Source organism: Solanum verrucosum, unplaced genomic scaffold, assembly GCF_900185275.1.
Source record: "Solanum verrucosum unplaced genomic scaffold, falcon-dt-bn FXZP01000064.1, whole genome shotgun sequence".
Lineage (NCBI taxonomy): Eukaryota > Viridiplantae > Streptophyta > Magnoliopsida > Solanales > Solanaceae > Solanum > Solanum verrucosum.
In genome coordinates this window covers 539,903-564,722 of record NW_026020144.1, presented here as the reverse complement: position 1 = coordinate 564,722, position 24,820 = coordinate 539,903, and the positions used below count along the sequence as shown (strand labels likewise).

Genomic DNA, 24,820 nt, shown 5'->3' with positions numbered 1-24,820 from the left:
AACTACAAGTCAACTACACTAATGATTTTGCTGATGCCAACTCATAATATAATATCCACCGTTCATGTGATTAATTCAACATTTAATATACGTACGTAACAAATATTACTAAAATTAACGTTGGATATACCATACCCTAAGCTCTGCCAAATGTCAATGTTCTATCGTTACCTATTTTTATGTATCTATAATAGATGTTAAATTCATATTCTAAGATTGAACATAATCATAAACTCAAAAATTTGGACCTGTCAATGCCTCCAAAAGTTGATTGAACATAAACGGTCTAAGATCTGTGTACTTATCTTTCCCTTTTAATATGTATGAATGATAATAATAAGAGAACAAAATATGGCAAAAAAAACACTTTTAACTCAAAACAAGTAACAGGCAAAGAGTACAGATGACAACACAACACTGTAAACATCATTGAGGAATACAAAAACCATACAACATTTTGACTGTAAATGAAGAGTTTGAAAACAAAAACTATGTTCAAACCGACGCCAAGCTAACGAAAATAGCCATAGAGTTCTAAGAAGCAGATGCAACAGTTCCACGGGTTAGTATCGTCTGTAGTAGGACCAGCCATGAGAACTCGAAAGAATCTGAAAGGAAGTAATGCATTTGAACCAGTAATTGGCCATGATGCAAATTGACCTGGCTTGCAAATAGTTTGATCATTCTCATGTACTCTCAGGTTTGTCCAATTTTTCCCATCCAAAGATCCCTGAGAATGCAATTCACAAAATTTTGTTATTGTAACGCCACTTTTAACACCATTTTCAGTTCTACAAAATGGAGATGTTGGTACGTATATATGTATAATCTATAGACGAGTTACGAGTACATCCACAGATCCACTAGAGATGATGTGTATACTGGTTTGTGAATGTTGAGTGCACTGCTTACCTGCAAGTTCCAACGTCTGATAAATGCTCTTGATCCGTCCTGTCTTAATGTGTAGTAGTTACACATGAGCTGCATCGATTCATCAAATATTAAATGCGTCAGATGTTTCATCTTCTAGTTGAATACCAAATGAGAAAATCAATCAGGGATATTGACACACAATTTGAGTGTGCTATAAACTGAGAGAGAGTACTTTTAACGAAACCAAAAGAGTAGAGATGAGTGTTCACTTTCAGTATCTTGTCCACGAGGTATACTGACCAGCACTACTCTAGACAACCATGATATCGTGCAATGCTCTTACAATGAGAAATGAAAGTTATCGATGTTCAATTTTAAATGTTCATTTTCACTAGTCAATTAAAAATACAGATGAATCTGAGAATCAGCACAGACGAAGTGATTGTCTAAGTTACAACATACATCTTATTTTACAAAAACTTCTTTCCATCTCCCTTATGTACACACAATTAAATTATACACAAACCAATAAATCTAACCTGATGATCCGGACCAATATCAACCATCCACCACGAAGCGTTTCTTCCGCCCTCCATCTGAGGTCCAGCAACAGATGTACCCTGAGACCAAAAAAACATTTCATCCTTCACATTATGGAGCTAACACTCTCTTTTGTGTATCGACTGTCTCTTCTTCATGCCATCGATGAAAAAGAGAGAGAGAGCAAAAGAATATTTTTTTTAATTTTCTCAAATTAATCTAGAAGGAGAAGATCCTTCACATTAATTGAATGTCATCCTATTCATACCTGGAAGTTCCTCGATACTAACACCTTGGGATCAGTGCATCTTGAAATGGGGCTACTAGCCGCGATAATTACTCTCTGAAACATGAATTACCCCATTTTAAACAGATGACAAAATGAGATGGTAAACAATTGTATATTTTTGAGAACGGTAACAAGTCAAAAGAAGGAAGGTAAATGGCTTATTGCAGCTGTGGATTTACCTTGGACAAAACAGGATTTACCCACTGGTGTTTCCCATATGATGTGCCAGCAAAATAAAGGACCCCGTTGCTATCTCCATCGCATATGTAGAGCAGCTCCTTAAAACTTGATTTTCTATGCTGATATCTATTATCATAAGACACAGAGAACTTCATCAGCTTTTAGACATTTTGTATAGTCATGCTCCAATTGAAAGACAGGTTTAGCATGCATACAGACCGACAAATAGTTATTTCATTTATTAGACGCTTAATATACTAGGTCATTCCCTCGAGGATATTGCAATACCATATCTATGGTCACAGGGTGGTTTGAATAAAACCTTTTAAGTATACTCACCTCTGGCTTCCTTGAAAATCGGTGACCTCAAATTCCAGAAATCTTAATGCCTCTTTAACCTGTTAAATAGTATATGAATTAATACTCCAAAGCTATCAAAATGACAAAACATACGAAAAATTATAAATGTTAGTCCAGGCCATGGAATCTTTCTCTAAAGGATTGTAACATACCAGATGGTCAAAAGTGGGAATTTGCTGGCTAAGGCAACTCTGTTCAAACTGCAGGAATCCCATCAAAGCCAACAATTAATAGGGCCAACTTTAGTATACATTAATCTTGAATGACGGGGAAGTGAGGTGCTCCTAAATTTCAGGGTATATACCTTATTCAGCAAATCAGGTGAAAGTAAAGAGAACCGCACAAGATGCAGAAATTCATTTAGAGACTCAAGTCTCTCTCCAAAAAGCATCTCAGGTGTTGAATTTACCATCAATTCGTTTACTGCTTCCCATCCACACAGTTCTCTTGCTTGTAAGCACCAAAGGAAGATGGCATTGAGAACTCTCTCTTCAGATGTCACTGTCAAATCTGTATGCTGAAAAACGAATCGTTTATCGTGAGAGAGATATACTGTCAATTCAATGGCATATAAAATTTATTAGTGCATCTCTAAATAAAGTGAATTTAATATTTTCTTCCTTATCAAGAATATTTCCAAAGATCTAATCATCTGAACTCTTCTGTCCAAGGGATGAAACATTAAATATGACCCACTATTATACAGCACTTGTGAAGTTCGCAAAAGATATTCCCCCTTGCAGACATCTACTCCAACTAGAGAATCAAGATTTTTCCCCCAAGTGATGATACTTATTTAAGTACAAAAAATTGCAACATTCTTCATATTATTCATGTATAAGGAGGGAATGATGATCACCTGAAGGATATTGCTAAAACTTGATTCATCTAACATGACAAAGTCAATGCTTGCAGTTGTACAATAATCAAAGTGCATGGAGAATATCCTCTCACAGGTTTCTTCGATGAGTTTACATGAGGGAATAGATGATATCACTTGAAGAATTGGGCATACTGAGTCCTGCAACAAAGATCAATAGTTAGTGTCACAATCACGACCCAAAGACTTCTCCAAAGTGTCTTCTTCCTCGTCGACTAAACTTGGCATAATAGAAAAAGTTCTTGAACCTTCTTCCAATAGGAGAACTCCATCCCTGCATATAATGTATAGATGAAAGGTATTAATATTTATATCTCATTTTCATAAAATGGCTCTGCTCATGCTCACAACTTCAAACTGCATCACTTCTCCACTCTTTTAATTGGAGTCTGACATTTAGCACTTTCAACATGCACACGACAGATACAGGTTTAGCAACAAAAGAGGTGTCTGGAAAGACGTCAGAATCACAAGATTACCTCTGAGAGGCACTCCAGAAGTATTTTGCAGCACTCCTGATGAAGAAGTGTTACCCCAAACTCATCGGCTAGTAAAAGTAGCTGAAGTAACAAGGTATTGATTCCCTCAGTAGCTTCTTTATTAAGTTCTCCACTGTACATGAATTCTAGCATAATCTTGAATGCTTCAAGAGGAACATCTTTTAAGCAGACCACTGAAGAAACACTCTCCCTCATTCCATTTGTAAACATCTACCAATTCAAAAGAATTCTCAGTATTCTGAAAGCCATGCAGAAGATAAACATTAAACTACTTAAATAACGAAACTGAAATTTTTGCTTCAGAATTGCATAGATGCAAGAAACAAATGCAGAGAACTAGCACACATAGAGTATGGCTATTGATTCATGACCGATTCTGAGTTCCTACTGTTCTTTCCAGGCGCCAACTCCAATTAAGAAATTGAAGCAATCCATATTATCATGTTGATCTTAAAATCTTCTTTTCCTATGGGAATGATTTCTCTAAGCACCTCACATATAAACAACAAAAAATGCTCAATAAAAAAGGTTACCACTAAAAATTGCTGACTTTGAGTTTGAACATCAGAACAAATGAACATGTAATGTATCCTAGTCTAGTCCAAGAATTGAAGAAAAGGCAGAGGTTCATTCAGTGCAACTAAAACCTTACACCTGACAATAATGGTGGAACCAGGATGTTGTAGTAAGGAACTTCTCTAACGAAGAGAGAAAGAAACAGGAAATTTTCACCGGGTTTAAGACAGAAAAATCATACTTTTCGCTAGTGGATTTGATGTACTACTTCCTAATAAAGGCAATAAGTTGGGCAAATTTGTCAAAGAGAAGTTGTTAACAATGTTAATTACCTTTGTGAAAGGAGTACTCCATGACCCAAGGATCACTTTATGTGATCGCAAAACAATATCATGAACTCCAACATAAAGGTCTAGATCACTATACTCTCCAGTCGAGAGGAACCGTTCAAGCCTTTCTCTATCAATTGGCAACCCATAAGGAAAAGTTTTGCTGCATTGGAGCCAGCTTGGATAAAATATGTCTACAAGCTGAGTTGAGTCAACGAGTTGCTTATTAGACATAATTCGCTCAAGGATCTCTTCACATTGCCTCACCAATGACATCACTTTGTATTGTAAGCTCAAAGACTTCAATGAGCAGAGATCAGACTCCAAAATCTGCAATGTTCAAATGTAGCAGTTAATCAGCAGCTATAAGATAAATATTCAAGTAAACTAAAAGTCGCATAGAACAATACCTTGGGAATATATATCTATACTCACACGCACGCGCATACAACACATATTTCAGTGGAATGCATAATCTTTGATACACGCTTGGTAGGCTTGATTTAAGATTTGGCTGAAGTCAGTAGTCTTTAGAAGAAATAGACAGTAGGAAGAGGTACAAAAATAAAGAAAAATTGGTTTATACACAAAAGTCACATAGAGCAAATTTTAAACATTTGATTTAATTCCTTCTCTGAATAGTAAAAAGATTTATTTTTTCTGTTCTTAGTTCCTGAAACTCAACAATGAAAAGGCAATAGGTATGTTATCCAAAGTTAAGCAGACAATTAGTGGAAGTATAATAATTTGAAATCGCCTGAAAGATGGGACTCACCTGAGTATGTCCAGTGTAGATGTACTGAAGAAGTGCATGAAGAACAGAATAACTTATGTCTGGCAGGTGAACAGCTTCTTCAACTGATGAACTAAGACAAAAATCCCCACATGCCTCTAAAACTAGTTTATGAGCTGGAACAGCCCTTTCTTCCTTTCCAACAATGAAAAACATATCCGATAACTCCCAATTCTCAAGAAACTTTCCAAGACCCCAACTTTCATAATTAGCAATTCCATCTTCTAACTCTTGTTCTAAATCATCCTCTCCAAAATCATGCTCAACAAAATCCACATGTTTCCACAAAGATAAATGATTTGGTGTGGCAGGCAGTACATTAACATTCCTGTAGCCAACATGTTTATCCCAACTGCTAAGACCAATGTACTGAACGGTACAATTGGGATTTGAATCAAGCCACTGAAAGCAAAGATTCTGGAAAGGATACCTTCCCTTGCCAATGCTAATCAATCCATCATAGATACTAATCCAGTAGCTTTGAAATGCTGAAGAACAACAAAGACCGACACCAGCAGCATCCACCACCGTTTTACCATCAACCTCAATTTTCAATCTCTTGTTCCTATGACTACCAATGATTACAGTATAGTGTGGACAGTTATCCCTTTTGTAGTGATAGTGCTGACTCCCTACCTGCTCCCGAAAAACAACTGTTACATCGTTATGTGCGAAAGCATCAAAAGCTACACAACCCCTTCCTGCTTCTCTAAATCTCAGATCATTAGGCCAGGCACACTCAAACGGGGCCACAGTAAGAAACTTCTTCTGCTTCTTCTCCATCATTTCTCTCTGAGGAAACAATTCCTCTTTACTCACCTCAGAATACTGCTGATAATGAACCATATTTTTAGCCAGAGATTCAGTAGTCAATATGAGAAATGATTGAGGAAAAACTTGCTATATATATAGTGTCTGACAGATAGTAACAAAAAAGATTTTAAGAAATCAACTTGCTCAATAAATCGTGATAAGCATGATTCATCAAATGGGATCCAGGAAGGGCTTTGACATTTGACAGCAAGATATAAAGAAAAGGAAAAAGATGTCCTTGAAAGCATTTTCTAAACATATGAGGTGCCACTTCTGAAATCTCAAAATCTAATGAGATAGTTGGGAAGGTCACCATCTGAAAATAACCCAGAAATCTCTAGACACCATACAACTAATCAAACAAAAATATCAACCTATACAACTTGTGTTCTCAATTTGCACCTAATCCTTATCCTCATTGCCAGATCACACCCAGAAAAAGTCAAATTCAATATCCAGTACATGGGTATTATGAAAAACGATAAAGAAAAATCTGATCTTGGAAGAAAAATATCCACAATATTTCAAGAACAGATAAAATCAGTCACAAAATTCAGCATCCAGCAAAAGGGTAGGTCCAAAAACAGAAAAAATCTGATCTTGAAAGAAAAATGACCACAATATTTCAAGAATAGATAAACTCAGCAACAAAATTAAGCCTCCAGCAAAAAGGGTAGGTCCAAAAAAGGGGAAAAATCTAATCTTTGCAGAAAAATTTCCAAAATTTCAAGAATAATACAGAAATAGCATGGTGGGGCTGGTTGAAAGCTTATTACCTCATGATATATAGAGCTATCTCCATCCGTGGATCAAAGAAAAGAACTGGCCCATGTAGCAATTATAAACATAGAGAAGGAAACAAAAACAAAAAAAAGATGAGTTTGAATAGTGATTTTGATTGGATAGTGACAGAACACAAAGAACCTTGTAAAACTTGGGGTATTTGATTCCTTTAAGGGAAATAGCAAAAATTCATGGATATTAGCGTTATTTGAGGTGGGGGCGACAGTCGACACATTGATAATGTACAATTTAGTCGTCTTTATCATCCACGTCAAGCTGAAGGGGCTCTCTACTCTGTACAGCTCAGTAGATGTTTCCCTTTATCTTCAACAAAAATGTATCTTTCCGTTTTAGATATACATGAGCCTAGTGGAGCTTGGAGCAACCAAAAAGTTCGAATTTAAAGATTATAAATTGAACTTAGCACCTCAAAATTTTGTTTCATCTTTGAGGGTAATGATAAATTTATCTTGGGTAGGTTATAAATTTTAATTGTAAATATAATTATTACTATTTGCATTAAGATATGTTATCTATGTCTCGAGTTTTATCAGTCGATCTATAATATTATAATAGTAATTTAAATTTATTTGTGTAATCTTTATTTTGAAGAAAAATCAACTAAAAAGTAAGAACTAAAGTGAGACTTTTATAAGGACAATTTGATAATGTAACAAAGTGTTTCTTATTAAACTCCATCACCGATCAAATGATGTCATATATATATATATATATATATATATATATATTGGGACGGAGGGAGTAATTTTATTTATTTTTAAATGAGACGGAGGGATTGCATGCAATAATAATGAATCATAACGAAAATTATGCAACATCCGTTGTAGTCTAGTTGGTTAGGATACTCGGCTCTCACCCGAGAGACCCGGGTTCAAGTCCCGGCAACGGAACTAATATTTTTGTTAAATTGTTATACTAAATAGCAATTTGATTGAATGCACAGCTTAATTTCTCCAAATAGCACTTTGATCGAATAAACAGCCTATTTTCTTTGGTTATGTAATATTTTGGTTAGTGGTATCTATTTTACTCCAAATGTAACCAACACTTTGATTGAGTCCTATTTTCTTTGGTTATGTAATATTTTGGTTAGTGGTATCTATTTTACTCCAAATACAACCAACACTTTGATAGCCAGGCCCAGTCTGCTCAAATTTTGTGATAAGATTTCCCAGGAGTCATTTTGGGTTACATATTTAACCTAAATCAATAGTTTGGGTTGAACTTAAAATAGACTGAGTTTGAGTTAGAGGATGCATATAGCTTTTTAAGTATGTCTGCTGAGAAGAAACTGCAACTTGTAAATGTGTATGCAAGAAAAAGTATGAAAAGCAAGATTTCACATTCCAACAATGTACATGACATGAAAAACCATAAACAAAGTTTTCTCAGTAGCAAAAGAACTCAAACACCCTCCCCTTCCCCCAGAGCCTGGGGCAACTTATGTTGCTCATCAACAATTGCATTAAAAAAACTGAACACATATACTACTGCAAGCATGCAGTTTCATCATGTGTTCCTCCTAGACAATCCCCTAAAACCATGCTTCTAATAGAAAAGAAGCTGGTTCACATCTAGTAGCATAGCCATATTTAGAAGTGCTGTACTTTCGGTGCACGCCAGTAAGCTTCCCAATTGCTGCCTTCTGATGGAAACAAACCATCAATTTCGAGCATTCCCTGTTGTAGAAAATCAAGGTACACACAATCAAACATCTGTCTGATTTGTCAATAAATAGATATCAATCTAAAGTATACTTACAAAAGTTGATCTTTGACATAGCTGCTATGCCTCTCACAGGTTTTATTCCACTCCTTAGACACACCGAGAGTGCATTGTGCAGTAAAGATAGCAGCAGCTGCAAGCATTGATGGTGGGAATCGAAGCATTTCATACTCAACTAGACATAGCTCAATCAAGAAGAACGACACGAGCTCCACCTGATTTAAACATAAACAAAAAGTTATATAAGTAGTGATTCAGAATGTTGTTATACTTCTTCGTGTGATACTCGTTCTATCTAGCAAAGAAGTTTAACACACCTTCTTATCAGACTGAGCGGCTTTAAGAAACCGCCTCATAAATGCATACGCTGTAGGCACCGTCATGTTGAACTGTAAGGCATTAACCATCAACTTTTCCTGTGGACAGTTGAAATTATTTAGCCAGAACATAATGGAGGTAATACGTTTCGTGTTAAATGTAAGATTTTGGTCTTAAATTTAACTTACCATTTCAAGCACTTCTTTTCTGGTGTAAGCTCTGTCAGAGATCAAAATTAGATCCTCCACTACAGGTACAGAAACCTCTTCATATTTGCAGGCAAGAAGCATAGCTGTTATTCCAACAAGTTGAAGCTTTTTCCGTATCACTGACTGAACTGCCAGGAATCTATCGATGAGATTCACAGTCAGATACAAGGTCTCCTCCAACAGTTCAAACTTGTAGTGTACCTTTAAATTGGATTAGACGTTAACAACACCCAAAATTCTACTTCATAAAATTCAGAAATGACACACAGCAGCAGACTGTATACCTCAATCAGCCAGTCAATGAGGATGCCTCTCATCCTCTCATTGATATCAAATTGTTGTTCCATATAGTTTGGAGGGACGCAGCTAACGATCTGCAATTAGAGAAAAGGGGTAAGCAATGATTGCATATCAAAATTGAAATAATAATGACATCACAACAGAAACAGCCTAAGCATACCCTGCACGTGTGTGTATACATTCTATGTTATGCATCTATTATTGGACTGGCTGAAAAGTTGCAGTGCTTGATTAAATTAGACTAGATTCTAAGTGTAATGTGGCAATCTATTAAGCTTAATGATCATAAAGGTGAAAAATATGACACCTCTGCAAACTCTACAACAGGCCATAATCCTAATGAACATGAACAAGTTCTCTAACAAACAAATAGGAAGAAGACTGGAGATAACATCTCCACCTCAGCCTTCTTGTAGTAAGCATAGATGTCGTCGATGTATTCCACTACTGCAAGTGAGTTCTTTTTATCAGGACTGTCTATGTCCACAATTGACCAATCTTCTGCATCTTCCATCTCTATTTCCTCATCCTGAATCAAAGAACAACATCAATGGCAATCCAAAAGCACATTCAGAACCAAGATACAAAGATCATATCAGCTTACCATCCTATCAATTTCCTCCATCATTGCTTCTGTATGTTGCACAAACATTGGCACAGCGGAATTACCAGTGGTCTTGTAATCTTCAGCATCTATAATAATGCAGTCTGCTGATTCATTTCTAATTGGTACCACTGGGACTGGTGGCTTTGTTACCTATGGAAAACTACAATGTTAACAGCAGCTCAGCTTTACAATAAACCAAGAGGGGCTTGAAAGTGTGTACCTCGACTGCTGGTTGATGCTGTTTGCTTGCGATTTGCGCAGCTAACTTCCTGAAATATCAATAACCCCACATACAAATTAACAAATGAATCGAGATCAAGTGTAATGATTTTTAGGATTCAGCTTCGTATGGACAAACACCTACTTAGTATCATACAACCAAGAGAATTAGAGTCAAACCTTGTGATTGGACGATGAATCGGAACAGGAGGGATCTTGTTAGTAGCAGCATTGGTTTTGTTTCTATAAAGAAATGAAAAGCAAGTTAAAACATGTAGAGAGATCAAGATTAAAACAAAAGAAATTCAATCGAGTACTTGGGTTTAAGAAGTTTTTACTCGGTAATGTCATTTCTCTTATGAACAACAGCACAGTGTAATGGGGGAGCTCCCATTACATTCCTATTGATTGTGCTTAGTGCCCTCCTATTTTGCCCCAACCCTCCAGTCACTTTTCCTCCAACACCAGGCCTCAATCCCCCTAAATAACAATTAGGGTTTATCACAGTCAAATCAACAAACACAAAACAATCGAAACAAACACCAATTCAAGAACACAAAAGAAACTAAACTCACCTTGAAGATTTGAAGGCCTAATCACTCCTGGGTAATTCTCATCTGATCCAGCCATCTTCACTGCACCAATCCACAAAACAAAAACAAAATCAAAAACCCAATTGAAAAATTGAATGACCCATCAATCTGAACCAAGAAAAATAATAAAGAATTAAGCTTAGACACACAACAAAAACTTCATTTCATGAAACCCCAAATACCAACCTGAAAACTTGATCAACACTAGACGAAAAAGATCAGATCTTTGAGTGGAAACAACCCGAAAAGATCCCAGAAATCGATTAAAGACTAGTAATTGAAGAACCCCATGAAACTAATCAAAGATTTTCAAAAAGAAAAAGTGTTTCTCTACTGATTTATCTTGTTGGGGTTCATTAAAAAGAGAGGATTTGGGAAATGGGTATATAAAATTGAATCGTAAACATCGGATATATGTCTGCACATGCTACGCCTTTTTTGTTTTTCTTTCTTCATAAAATTTTGAAAGTAACGGCTAGTAAAATATAGCCGTTAGATGAAAGGTCGCGAAGTTCCGAGCTGTGGCCTAACGGTTGTCTTTCAAAAAAATTGCTTCTAATCATCATATCTTTTGCTTTTTTAGTATTTTTCTAATTTTCATCTTTTTTGTCTCAAATAATTACTCATGGTTAAGGATTATGATTATACTTTTTACTCCTTTTGGTTAATTCTATTTTCTCCCTTTAGGCATATTTCATCTGTTCACTTTTACTTGTTCAATATAATAAAATTAAAAGTTCAATTTTACGGTTCATTTTAGACAATAAAGAAATCATTTATCACCTAGTTCATGATTAAGTGTAATCATTTCCTAATGTATTTTTCAAAGATTAAATTTATTGTGTTCGAAGGGTAATATAGTAAAATTATTATTCTATTTTCTATTTTTTTACGCACATGGGGGTAAGTCAGTATTAGATAGAGTAAATACTACTCCCTCCTCCGTCCATTTTTACTTGTTCACTATATATACTATTTTTTGTATGTCCAACAATATTTGTCCAGTTTATAAAATCAATGAATAATTTACCATACTGTGCCTATTTTATCCTTGCTATGAAATACTATTCATTTTCAGTGTTTAGATGACTTATATTCAATAAGGATAGTTTGGTAAAATTACCTTTATCATTTACTTCTTCCTAATCCTTGCGTCAAGTCCAATAGTTGACAACTATTATTGGATAAAGGGAGCAGTTAATAGGTGAATTGTGTTTAGATTTGATATCAGAAGAAGCTTTATTAAGACGGTTTGAACGAGTCTAATTGATATGTTATTTTATCAAATGTCAGCTTGAACAATGATCGTGAGTTTGGAATTATGTTGAATCTTTATAAATTGAAATAAAACATTATCATGAATGAATTCATGCAAGCATTATAGGTTAAATGTTTGGTCTATTTATTTAATTTCTTCGTTTAATTGATAGGCTTTGAAGAATAAAAAAAAACTAATTTATAATAGTGTTAGTTAAATGATAATCATGTTTAGATTTGATATTGTAGGAGTTAATTGAGTGTTTGATGACGATTAAAATGATCTGGACAAGTTTAATTGATCGATCCGCTATTATATTAAATATTAGCTTGGTCTCAAATTTCAATTTTTGTATAGAATAAATAACATTTGTTATGGATGAAACCTCATAATTTGATTGATGTGTTATAAATTTAAAATACTAGTCTTTTTTTACCCAAAAAGACTATTTGAAGGTGTTTAATACTTTATTATTTAGGAGAAAATTTATAATCGTTAGACAGTGCTAGTCAAAAACTTGGACCACTAGCTATTAAATATTTATTGAAGAATTAAATTATACAATATATCTACTTACCTCTCCAATATCCTCTTATAAATCAAAGATCTCGAGTTGAAACTTTAAAAATTGACTTTATAGTTTTGCCATCAAGGAAATGACTCACATCTAGATTAATCGAACCTCTAAGTTGAACACCGAGATATATATTGTAACATGAAATGCATTGATATCTTAAATATATTAGTCGGATTTTGTTTGCCGTAATTTCCCCTTGCCATTTTAATGATGGACGCTCCATAGTCCCTACTATGGCCCTTTTTTAATTTGATAAATTATTAATAAAAGAAAACCATTAAGATATGATTATAAAGATGAAAAAAAAAATGAACTTATAGTACAATATCATTTCATATCTCAATAAATTCATTGAACCATCAAATTTAATCACTATATCCACCCCATAAGCTAAATTTATCTAGTAAATTTTCTCTTGCATATATAATTGCATAGAGATAAAATTTCATGAGATAATATTTCAAGTAAAGCCGTAAAAGGTGACATGTCGTTTATAGCTTAATATAGTAAGGCACTATTTCAAAGGCGCATAAATTTTGTATTTTTTTCCTCAATTTAGACGCGTAGGTAACGAGTGGAATTTTGAGATTGACCGAAAAGAGAAAAATCAAATCCAAAAAATTTCTTCGAAATTATTAGGGTTTTGATTTTTCTATCCTCCATGAAACAACCTATAATTTATTGAATCAAAAATTCACATTATTAATATTATTGGTTTTGGTTCTTGGAGGTTTTCAAATGGTATCAGCTGGGGAAAAAGCTATTGAACAAGGGTTTAAAATGGATGAAGAAAATGATCAATCAAATCAAATTACAACTCCTATTGATAAAAGGGATTTGGTATATGAACTTATGGGTATAATTCATATTATAAGTTCTTACGCCGAATTTAGGAGGACTCAAAGAAAGGAAAGTCGTAACCTTGTACGTAGGATGAAACTTTTATTACCCCTTTTAGAAGAAATTCGAGATTTCGAAGGAAAAATTCCTGAATCTGGTGTTCAATGTTTGGTGAAAATGAAGAAGGCATTTCATTCTGCTAAAAAATTGTTAAAAACTTGTCATTGTGGTAGCAAGCTTTACCTGGTAATTAATTCTATCCTTAATATCATCGTTATGTTAATATGTGTGACCGTCCTATCTAAAACCATACTTTAGTCATTACTAAATTATATTATGTCCCTCCATGTGTGCACCTGATTCTGTTTCTCGAGGTTTTGGCATGTGTGTGTTCACCTGGTTTAAAAGCTTAAGCTAGTCTAGAAATGACAATATTATATGTTTCTGGGATTGATTTTCTTGGTTTTTCGTATGCAGGCTTTGGAAAGTGAGGCTGTTATAAGGAGATTTCATTCTGTATATGAAAAATTAAGCCAAACCTTGGATGGAATGCCTTATGAAGAACTTGGTATTTCAGATGAAGAGAAAGAACAGGTCAGTTTAGTACGAAGAAATATGTTTTCCTAGAAAATAAGTGGTTTTCTTACTTATTTTCACGGTCTGATACTTTTCAGGTGGAGTTGATGATCATTCAATTTAAAAGGTCTAAGAAACGAATTGATACTCAAGATATGGAACTCGCGATGGATTTGATGGTTTCATTGTCCACGGAGAATGATCGAAATGCAGATAGTGCTAGTATAGAAAGGCTAGCGAAAAAACTGGAATTGCATACAGTTGAAGATCTAAAAGCTGAAATGATATCAGTTAAAGAAGTTATAAAAGAAAGACGATCACATAATGCTGAGAACACACAACGAATCGTTGATCTTCTAGACAAATTGAAAAAATTAGCAGGTATGGAAGAAACTGGTCCTTGTGATGAACCTGTTATGCCTAAAGCTCTCGAGAAATCAACCTCGATAGCTATACCAAACGAGTTTCTTTGTCCTATCACATTACAGATTATGGCTGATCCGGTTATTATCTCAACAGGACAGGTGAGTAAATTTGTTGATTATACCAAACGAGTTTCTTAGTGAAGTGTGACTAACTTCTTTTCACTCGCGCGATCTTTTGCAGACGTATGAAAGAGAGAGTATACAACAGTGGTTGGATTCAAATCACCATACATGTCCGAAAACGGGGGAAACTTTGACACATTTATCATTAGCACCAAACTTTGCTCTAAGGAATTTAATTGAAGAGTGGTGTTTGAAAAACAACTTTCAACTTCCAGCAAAAGAGACTCCAATGAACCCCGAAAGTCCTTCTGCTGGAAGTGATGAAAAGCTATTGTCGTTGATTAAAGACCTGTCTTTTAGTCATTTAGAAGTGCAGAGAAAGGCAGTAACAAAGATCAGAATGCTTTCGAAAGAAAATCCAGAGAAACGAACATTGATAGCTAATTATGGAGGAATTCCACCACTCGTGTTGCTACTTTCCTATCCGGATTCCAAAATCCAGGAACATGCCGTGACAGCTCTTTTAAACTTGTCAATCGATGAATCAAACAAGAAACTTATATCCAGAGAAAACGCGATTCCTGAAATAATTGAGATTTTGCAAAATGGAAGTGTTGGAGCTAAAGAGAACTCTGCAGCAGCATTGTTTAGCTTATCAATGCTTGATGAAAACAAAGTAGCTATAGGTTCGTTAAATGGCATCCCTCCGTTGATTGATCTGTTAAAAAATGGAACAATCAGAGGGAGAAAGGATGCTATTACTGCACTTTTCAATCTATGTTTCAACCATGCTAACAAAAGTATCGCGATCCAAGCTGGGATTGTAGCACCATTACTTCAACTACTAGAGGAAAAACACTTAGACATGGTTGATGAGACATTGTCAATATTGTTGATTCTCGCGACTCATCCAGAAGGCAGACAGGTAATTGGAAAGCTTTCATTCATCGAAACACTGGTAAATTTGATGAAGGATGGCACTCCCAAGAACAAGGAATGTTCTGTGGCTGTACTTTTCGAGTTGAGTACCTATAATTCAAATCTTATGCTTGCTGCCCTTCAATACGGCGTGTATGAATATCTAGTAGAGATAGGTAAGGAGGGAACTGATCGCGGCCAAAGGAAAGCAAAATCAATACTACAACTTATGACCAAAACTGAGCAGATCCCATATTGACAATGCAAAGTCCAAATGTACATCTGCTTTGCATCCAAATTAACGAATATATATTTGTTATATGTTATATAATGTAAGAAAAAGAGAGAAAACACGAGTGCTAATAGAACTCGTTGAAGGGTTGTGTCTCTTCAGAAAAGATAATAGAAGTCCTAACGGAAACTCTGTGAAGAACTTTCTGCAATGATTCAAGGCAAAGTTAGAAGAATTTTTGCAGGAATATTTCTCCTTGTAATCCAGGTACTATGTTACTTGGACTTTTCAAAAATGTTGACAGGTGCATGTCAGGTACTCCAAAAAAATTAGTGCATTTTGGAGAATCTGACACGGGTGCAACAACAATTTTGAAGAGTCAGAACAATATAGATCATAGATTGTGAACTTGCATTACAATCTAGTGTTGATTAGATGGATGTGATTGTTTTATGTGACTAATGAAAACAAATCAATGGAGAATCCTGGGAGAATGTGTGTTGTTGAGATTGTAAATATTGTTTTACTTCTCCTTGTACATTGTTTTTTCTTCTTTTCCTATTGAAAGCTTGTAAATTATTAAATAAAAAAATCAAACCCCTTAAGAAAATCTCATTTATTTTTATTTTTATGCTACTATTGATTTTGCAGCAAATATGAGAACAAATCATTATCTTTATCAAGAACAATACATTGATCGTTTAGTTGGTGGGATAAGAAATTCCAAAATATTGCATGTAATTATTTTAACCTGCATTTGGTAATACGTATTATTTAGTCTCAGGATTATTTTATCCCACGAAAACGTTTTGTTGACACATTGTGATGAAAGTAGAGTTACAAGTACAAATAACTCCAATATCAAAATGAGTTGTAGCTCATTGTTTAATTAATTTTGGTAAATTCAAGATTTTACTAACATTAATAAAACAAGTCTTAATTATGATATTTCATTTATAAAAATTCAAAAAAACATGGAGATGTAACATTGCTAAACATAAGTGAGCTACATTTTGAGCAACTCCAAAAGCAAAGACGATTACAAAACTTAGAGTCAACGAATTTAGAACAAATATGCTCATATCTACATAATATATAGAGGGTAATATAGATATACTTATAACCTAACAACAAGACACAAAATTTTGAAAAGTTAATAAAAAGGGAAAAACAATTAGGCAGTTTGGTATGGAGAGTTTGGAGGCTAAATTATGGTACTGTTTTAATATTAACAGTTTGATGTTTTGACTTTTGAGTATTGATAAATGACAATAAAAATGGAAAATATATTAATTGGTCGACAACCACTCTCAATTTAAATATTTAATTAGTGCAACCAATTAAATGTAACTACTATTCACGTATATGTGATTCTATATACGTTACAATATATATAGACATGAAGTTTAATTGAACCAAATACTTTTAATATAGGTTATAAATGGTATATAACTATGCGAAAAAAATTATATAGTTTTTCTTAAAGAAAAAAATTCATCAAAGATTGTAATAACATCAAGTGGTAAGAATTTAAGTTTGACTCATCCAATTAATTTAAAACTTGAATTCGATTCTATCCGATAACTATGATAGCATGAGATACCATATTCATGATAGAATAGTCGTGGTTTTCGTGAATTCGATATATATTTCAGTGAAAGATAGCATATACATGTTAGAATAGTTGTGGTTCCCGTGAATTCAATATCTATTTCAGTGAGAGGTAACATGTACAATTGTACATGTTAGAACAGTCGTGGTCCTCGCGAATTTGAAATTTGTATTAGCGTGAGATAACATGTACATATTAGAATAGTTGTAGTCCTCGTGAATTTGAAATATATATTAGTGTGAGATAACATGCACATTATTAGAATAGTCGTGGTCCTCGTGAATTTGAAATTTATATTAGCGTGAGATAACATGCACATTATTAGAATAGTCGTGGTCCTCGTGAATTTGAAATTTATATTAGCGTGAGATAACATGCACATTATTAGAATAGTCGTGGTCCTCGTGAATTTGAAATTTGTATTAGCATGAGATAACATGTACATGTTAGAATAGTCGCGGTCCTCGTGAATTTAAAAATTGTATTAGCGTGAGATAACATGTACATGTTAGAATAATTGCAGTCCTCGTGAATTTGATATTTATATTAGCATGAGATAACATGTACATGTTAGAATAATTGCAGTCCTCGTGAATTTGAAATTTATATTAGCGTGAGATAACATGTACATGTTAGAATAATTGCAATCCTCGTGAATTTGAAATTTATATTAGCGTGAGATAACATGTACATGTTAGAATAGTCGCAATCCTCGTGCATTTGATATCTTTATTAGTGTGAGATAACATGTACATGTTATAATAATCGTGGTCCTCATTAATCAGAATTAGTATAAGACAACATGTACTTGTAAGAATAGTTGTGATCCTCGTGATTCGTGAATACGTACAAGTAGACATGAACATAGTCCAAAATTTAAAAAGGAATCGATTCACACGAAAATAGTGACCAGACCTATATTGCTCAAATTTTCAAAAAACTAAATGGGTCTGTGGCAAAACCAATAATAATTCACCAACAACTTTTGAATCGAAAATTTATCAAAAATAATCTCTCTACTCCACCAACATAGAAGTAAAGTTTATATACATACTATTTTTTTAAATCACACTTATAAAATTCATTAATTATATTATTATTGTTATTATAGTTGTTCACCAGTAGTTAACAGACAATTCTACAATTAAAAAAAGAGTTTCATTTAAAGAACATTTCTCTTGCTTTCCCATTACTGTAAATAAATAAAAAAAGACAAAAGAAGTCACTAAAGTCTCGTGAATCCATCAACTTCTGGTCAAAGATCATGTCAATTCAAGTAAATTAACTACTTTTAGGGGCATTTTTAGGAAATACTCACTTTCCTCCCATTATTTACTCGTTCATTATATTAAAAATATATTTTACATTTAATTATTACTTTTAATAAATCCAGACAAAATCATATTTTTATCCTTTACAATAATTATTTATTTTCTAAATTAGAGAATATAATGTAAAATTTATTTTTTTAAGAGATGTGTAAAGTTTAAAGTGGACTTGTTTGGTAAAGTGATAAAGTCTTGTAGATATTTATGATGATTTTTTTTAATTAATAAATGAAATAAAATTCTGCTAACTTATTTATTTCTTAGGAAGTAGTAATAAATATTTGGAGCCAAAGTTGCCTCTTTTGAAACCCCTCACTGGCGCCGTCTCTTCATCTTTGCTCACAGTTTCTGATTTACACCTTTTACAGTAAGTATTATTTCAGCAATTTCACTTTTTTAGAACGATATATCAACCAAAATGTTTCGATCTTTGTTGCCATAAACCTTTTTTTTTTAAAAAAATTGAATTTTTTTAATGTAAATTGTATGAAGAAAATTGAAAAATGTGTTTTTTAATTCGTCATTCATGGTTATGTGCGAAAATTGATGATTTTTCGAGGTGGGTTTTGGTTTTAAACGAAGATTTAGTGGATTAGCTTCGTTGGGGGTTGTTTATGGGTATTGGAAATTGAAGTAGATTCTTCTGGGGTAGTTGGGTGCACAAAGCATCCCGCGTTAGCAAGGCCGGGGAAGTAGATTGTGTATAGCAGAATTCATGGGTTTAATTTTGGTAGTGGGTATGTGCTTTGGGTTTTCCCCTTTTGGAGTATTAAGTAAAAAAGAATTGGTCTTAAGCTGAATTTTAATTTTTTGAAATTTTGTTTGCTGTTCATCATCTTATCGAAATGGTTTGTGGGTATTTGGCATTTTTGTTTGTTGAGAAATGTTTTTATCTATTTGATGATATTTGTTTATAGATAGGAAATGTATGTTCATTTTTCACCTTAGATGTAAAAATTATGGTTTTGAATTTGTGTTAAAGGAGTCTGTTAAATATTTTGCTACAGATCTGTATTTGCTTAGCCATACATTTATTGTATGAGTTAGCTCTAATGAATACTTTTTGGCTTTAGTTTTATAGTAATTTTATGTACTTCTTTTACTCATGGAATTGGTTTTCAATCATTGTTCTTGAAATAGTTATAATGCTAAGGGTGTGTTTGGGATGAAGAAAAATGTTTTTTTTTTTTTTTGGAAAAAAGTGGCTTTTTAAACTTATTTTCTAGTGATTGGTAAGTAGGCAAAAAATATTATCCCAAGAGCATTTATATGTAATATAGCTAAACATATGGAGTAGGATAGGGTGTTGGAGGTGGGATGGTCAAGGGATGGGGGTTGGGACCGTTGGTGAGTGGAAATGAACTTGGAATGTCACTTATGTAACTTGTTTACTCTACTGCCATTAGGGAAGTCATTTTCCTCATTCTTTAAGGAACTTGTTTTCCTAGAGAAAATGTTACCAATCATGGGAAAATTGAAAACATTTGATAATTTGTGTTTTTTATATAAAGTACTAGATGATAACTTCTTACAAATAAGAGGTGGGGTATATTGGCTTCTTTATCTTCTTACCAAGACATTCATCAGTGGGTCTTTCTCCTTTGTACTGGTTCTGTCTCTTTTGTCCTCTTACACAGGGAGCTGATGAAATCTACTATGGAGTGACTGATTTGTATATTTACTACTTCACTTTTGGACCATACAAACAAAAAAGTATAAGCAATTATATTTCAGCTGATGCACTGATTTTTTCTCTTTCAGAACATCTCCTGTTATCTCATTCGGTAGCACCCAAAATATAGTTAAAGGAATTGAGTTATGTATCTTTCTGCTAGTTTTTGGTGTCTTCCCGTCCCTCCATTTGTAAAACATTTGTATAATATCTCCTGGAGATACCATTTAATGTAGTATTGTTTTTTGTAAGAATAAAGTCCACTTCCCAGGTTGCCTTGTAGTGTATAAAATATGATTTACTTACTCTTAAATCTTTTTCACATAGGTAAAATCTGTTAGCGACACCTCTTTCCCAATTCTGTTTTTTTTTTTTTTTTTGTCTTTCTACCATCTTCTTCTTCGAGTCTTCGTAACACTAAGGTAGTGGAGTATGATATATTTTTCATCTTTGCTTTCTGATCAGGCTTCATTCTGATAATTTTCTGCCTCCGAAGGGTATTGAGAATAATCTCAAAATGATCAACTCTGAACCCCTTCATAATGGTGTGACCACTGGTGGAACTGGTATGCCAGTGTTTGATAAGCAGCTTCCTGGTGTAACAAGAAAGACAGCTTTGAGAGATGTGCAGAATCAAAAAAGCAGCTTGATGAGTAACCATCAAGAAAATTCACATCTTTTAGGGGTAAGACCCATTGCAGATCCAACTAGGGTATGTGGAACTAAGAGGCTTACACCTGAGCGTCCTTCAAATACCAATTCTAGCATATCTTTGAGCAGCAATGGTACAAATGACAATATACTTAATGCTCGACGAAGATTTGATCTAGAACTAGGTAAAGGAAGACTTCAGAGCAATGTGGACAAATTTGTGGAGGCTACTCACTCAAAGAACCTGAGTCAGTTGCAGAGGATAATTCCTCAAAAACAAAATCTACAGAGGGAAGGTAGTAATGGTCATCCTCCTGTAGCATCACCAAAGCATTTGACACCTATGATGACATTTTCTCATGGTGGACCATCAATTCCTAATTCTCTTGGCAAGGCTGCTAACAACTCTCATGCTGTTCCAATTGATTCTTCTAAGCTTTCTCCCCAGCCAATGCGTACTTTGGATGTCAAGGTGGATGAAGATCAGAAATTGACAGAACATTTCATTCGTCTGCAGAAGTTCCTGAAACAGTGTGATGAAGCAAACCAAACAGAATACCTTCAGCGTGAGTCTTAGAGTTTTGTTACATAACTTATAAGCAGTTGACTAATTTCATTTTGACTCCTTGTTTATGCTGTTTGTATGATTTGTGTTTCTATCAGTGCTTCTGCATTTGTCACCACCTGAGCTTAGCAGACATGTTTTGTCTAGTTTCATTTTGACACCTTGTTTATGCTGTTTGTATGATTTGTCTTTTTGTCAGTGCTTCTACGTTTGTCACCACCTGAGCTTAGCAGACATGCCGTTGACTTGGAGAAAAGGGCTATCCAGTTGACAATAGAGGAAGGTAAGCTGACAATGAACTGTTGGTTTTTTTTCCTACCCTTCATAGATGGGAGTTTCTGAATGGTTCATATGTTTAGATGTATGCATGTATAATGAAACTTCACTTCTTAGTTGCGAATAAACCCTTGCTTGATTTGGTGAAAGACTGCCTTGTCTTGATATGTGTATTTATATGCTACCTCTATTTCAATTTGTTGTCTTACTTTTCTTTTTAGTCCGTTTCAAATAGAATGTCTCTTTCCCTTTTTGATAACTCTTTCATTTCAACTTTCTATGTGACCTGTTTAAGACCACAAGATTAAACGATATTTTGGTACATTCAAGATGTTTTTTAGTTTAAGACCACAAGATTCAAAAATATTCTTTATTTTCTTAAACTCCGTGTCAAGTCAAAACCAAACAAACAAATTGAAATGGAGAGAGCATGTCTTTATGACTATCTGTAAAAAAGTGTGGCTAAGTCTGAGTGGACTTTATTCAAGGTTACTAAAGTCCTTGAATCTCCTCTTGCATTTTGGTAGATGTTGTTACATTGACTAGTTAAATCAAGCACCCAACACTCTCCTCCAGTGCATGACATGTTATTATACATTCTAATTATATCAGGAAGAGTATTTGCTCAACTTCTCATGCTTATATTAGAGGTTGACATCCCCTTCCACATCCTTCAGTGGGAATATGATCTGCTTGTGTGGGGAAGCTGTATGCAAGATGTACCTCCCCTGCCTTAGGACCAAGGGCGGAGTCAGGTAGGGTCGAGGGGTTTGGATGAACCTGTTTATACTTGATCAAAGTTATTTTTCACTGTATACATAGTAGATATTGCACCCCCTTTGGCTTCTTTGTGTGTTTACTTCTTTATATTTTGAACCCCCCTTAGTGAAAATCTTGGTTCCGCCACTACTTAGGAGGTGATCCAATTGAAACACACAGAATGAGAGTCTGGAGGTAGGTACTCAGCCGTCTTATGTGCACAATGTGGAAGTCCGGCTACAATAAGGTTTCAAAGCTTACATAATGGCCACTTGCTTCAAATGAGTCAAGAGTGAGGCTTTAAGCCTTGAACCTAACTACCTTGCGAGTTGTTTATTCACACTAATGGTATCCCTTCGTTGTTGGTAGTTGTAAACATTTTCCAGATTTGTTGAGAAAGTACAGGTAAAAGTGACCAACACAAAAACATTTCAGTAAAACTTCCCTTTTCTCTATGTTCAATGCAGGAAAGGAGATGCAACGAGTGAAGAACCTCAATGTTTTGGGAAAATCCGCCCTGTTTTCCAGCTTAACTCAGACAGTTCCATTAGTCCCGACCAAGAAATGATGAGCACGAAGCTAATGGCAATAATTCGTGTTGCACTGATGCAATGCCTGTTTTCAGCCTTGTACTCCACAGGGTACAAGATCTTGAGCAGAGGCTATTGGGCGTTGGCTTCTTTAGACATCTAGTCTCTTTTTTTTTTTTTTATAGTAAGCTTTTTCCTTTTGATTAGAGATCAAGAAGTTATCAAACACTGTACTTTGGTATTCTTTTGGGTATAAGCAGTTCATACTATCTGTACATTGTTCCATCTACATATTTTAAGTTTGCAGATTCTTGATGGGGTAATATAAAGTAAAGTTATATACACCGACGGTGTAAAAGAATAAAACTACTTAATAGTCAAATGCTGGTAAATGTCAACACTAGTATAGGTTGGTAAAATGGAAAAGCTAGTACCAATTGTTATTAGTATGATATACAAGTGAGGTTTGAACAAGGAGAAGTATATATGAACTTTATTTCTATCTTTTAAGGTAGAAAAATCTATTTTTGATTCAAGAAAAATACAAGGTGGAAAAGATAGTAGCTTGTTGAATTTGGTCAAATAACATTATAGCAAGATTGGGGAATAACAAATTTTTTAAAAGCTCTTTCTAAATATAATTTCTTTATTATCGTATTCATTTTCCTTACATATTTTGATTCGCTCTACTTTGAATCTAGGGTTAATCAGAAATAAGTTCTAAACTTGCATAAGATAAGAATAAAGTCTATGTATGTTCTTATTACCTTTTCAGACTTCGTATGTTATCTTAATTGTGGTGTAATATATGAAACGATATTTTAAAACAAAGTTGCCTATTTTACATCCTTTCCAATGATTTGATTATTCTCGAATTAAATTTGTTGTACCTATTTACCTAAAATATTCAAACCTCTACCTGGTACTGATGTGGTTTCAAGTTTCAACCACTAAAAGAGAAACAACTAATCAATAATAATCCAAATTACAAGGAATATTGTTAGTGGGCCCTTAACAGAACGGCCCATATTGTACTAATCCCTATAAGCAGAATCTAATCAATTCTGCTGCGTTCACACTGCCCATTTAAAAGGTCCAATATAGCTTTCATAAGCCCATTTGGAATATTTCTGGGCATTGCACACACTTCTAGGTCCACTCTTGACACGTGGCATCATTACAACGGTCCAGCTCATCTATGACTGTAGATTGATTAGCTTTGGGATAAACTCCAAAAGTTAGATAAGAAACAAAATAAACTTATTTTATTTTAGTATTTTCTTTTTCATGTGACGTGTGGAAATTAATTATTACCATAATTAAATTAGTTGGTTTTAGGAGTTAAAAAGATCTCGATGCATTCACCACAAAAAAAATGAAGAAGTTTTTGACAAGGATTTATCAAAAATTATCTTTATCTCGTACAAGTTAGGAATAAAATTGACATATATTGTATTTTTTTCGAATTTCATTTATAGAATGATACTAGCATATTATCTTTTTAATAACTTGAAAACGTTACAAGAAAATATTTAAGATTTTAAAAGTTATTTCAAACATTAGATTATAGTTTAATGTTTTATTCATAAAATCAAATACTAGTATTAATTAGAGTCTAATGTAATTTTTAAGAATTATAGTTTATGCATTTTTAGAAAAATAATCAAAATTATGGCCTAAGAAAAGGACA

The 24,820-nt window shown here is 34.0% G+C and overlaps 4 protein-coding genes and 1 non-coding gene across 7 annotated transcripts; 3 read left to right on the top strand and 2 right to left on the bottom strand.

Moving 5' to 3' along the window:
* Positions 1 to 398: 398 nt before the first annotated feature.
* On the bottom strand, positions 399 to 6,612 carry LOC125827554 (BTB/POZ domain-containing protein At2g30600). The gene is made up of 12 exons (XM_049506851.1): positions 5,243 to 6,612; positions 4,471 to 4,797; positions 3,602 to 3,832; positions 3,102 to 3,263; positions 2,547 to 2,759; positions 2,395 to 2,442; positions 2,222 to 2,280; positions 1,882 to 2,008; positions 1,682 to 1,756; positions 1,413 to 1,493; positions 913 to 981; positions 399 to 730 (listed from the first exon to the last, which is right to left on the bottom strand). The coding sequence occupies exons 1-12, from the start codon at positions 6,104 to 6,106 to the stop codon at positions 512 to 514; spliced, it is 2,475 nt and encodes an 824-aa protein (XP_049362808.1). The 5' UTR covers positions 6,107 to 6,612; the 3' UTR covers positions 399 to 511.
* Positions 6,613 to 7,694: 1,082 nt separating this feature from the next.
* TRNAE-CUC (transfer RNA glutamic acid (anticodon CUC)) lies at positions 7,695 to 7,767 on the top strand. Its single transcript has one exon. It is a non-coding gene; the product is annotated as a tRNA-Glu (tRNA).
* Positions 7,768 to 8,220: 453 nt separating this feature from the next.
* On the bottom strand, positions 8,221 to 11,236 carry LOC125827851 (G2/mitotic-specific cyclin-2-like). Its single transcript, XM_049507197.1, has 12 exons — positions 11,035 to 11,236; positions 10,831 to 10,890; positions 10,594 to 10,735; positions 10,436 to 10,498; positions 10,257 to 10,305; positions 10,034 to 10,186; positions 9,830 to 9,958; positions 9,414 to 9,503; positions 9,109 to 9,330; positions 8,920 to 9,018; positions 8,639 to 8,817; positions 8,221 to 8,556 (listed from the first exon to the last, which is right to left on the bottom strand). The coding sequence occupies exons 2-12, from the start codon at positions 10,883 to 10,885 to the stop codon at positions 8,412 to 8,414; spliced, it is 1,326 nt and encodes a 441-aa protein (XP_049363154.1). The 5' UTR covers positions 10,886 to 10,890; positions 11,035 to 11,236; the 3' UTR covers positions 8,221 to 8,411.
* A 2,117-nt stretch (positions 11,237 to 13,353) lies between these two features.
* On the top strand, positions 13,354 to 15,793 carry LOC125827858 (U-box domain-containing protein 15). Of its 2 annotated transcripts, XM_049507202.1 has the most exons (4): positions 13,354 to 13,769; positions 14,001 to 14,117; positions 14,198 to 14,623; positions 14,706 to 15,793. In XM_049507202.1, exons 1-4 carry the CDS (start codon positions 13,422 to 13,424, stop codon positions 15,762 to 15,764), a joined length of 1,950 nt encoding a protein of 649 aa, XP_049363159.1. In that variant the 5' UTR covers positions 13,354 to 13,421; the 3' UTR covers positions 15,765 to 15,793. The 2 variants fall into 2 exon arrangements, with proteins under 2 accessions (XP_049363159.1, XP_049363160.1); XM_049507203.1 differs by lacking the exon at positions 14,001 to 14,117.
* Positions 15,794 to 18,925: 3,132 nt separating this feature from the next.
* On the top strand, positions 18,926 to 23,440 carry LOC125827796 (uncharacterized). Of its 2 annotated transcripts, XM_049507135.1 has the most exons (4): positions 18,926 to 19,044; positions 20,846 to 21,566; positions 21,765 to 21,848; positions 23,068 to 23,440. In XM_049507135.1, exons 2-4 carry the CDS (start codon positions 20,867 to 20,869, stop codon positions 23,166 to 23,168), a joined length of 885 nt encoding a protein of 294 aa, XP_049363092.1. In that variant the 5' UTR covers positions 18,926 to 19,044; positions 20,846 to 20,866; the 3' UTR covers positions 23,169 to 23,440. The 2 variants fall into 2 exon arrangements, with proteins under 2 accessions (XP_049363092.1, XP_049363091.1); XM_049507134.1 differs by lacking the exon at positions 18,926 to 19,044 and having other exon boundaries at positions 20,786 to 21,566.
* The last annotated feature ends 1,380 nt before the right edge of the window (positions 23,441 to 24,820 follow it).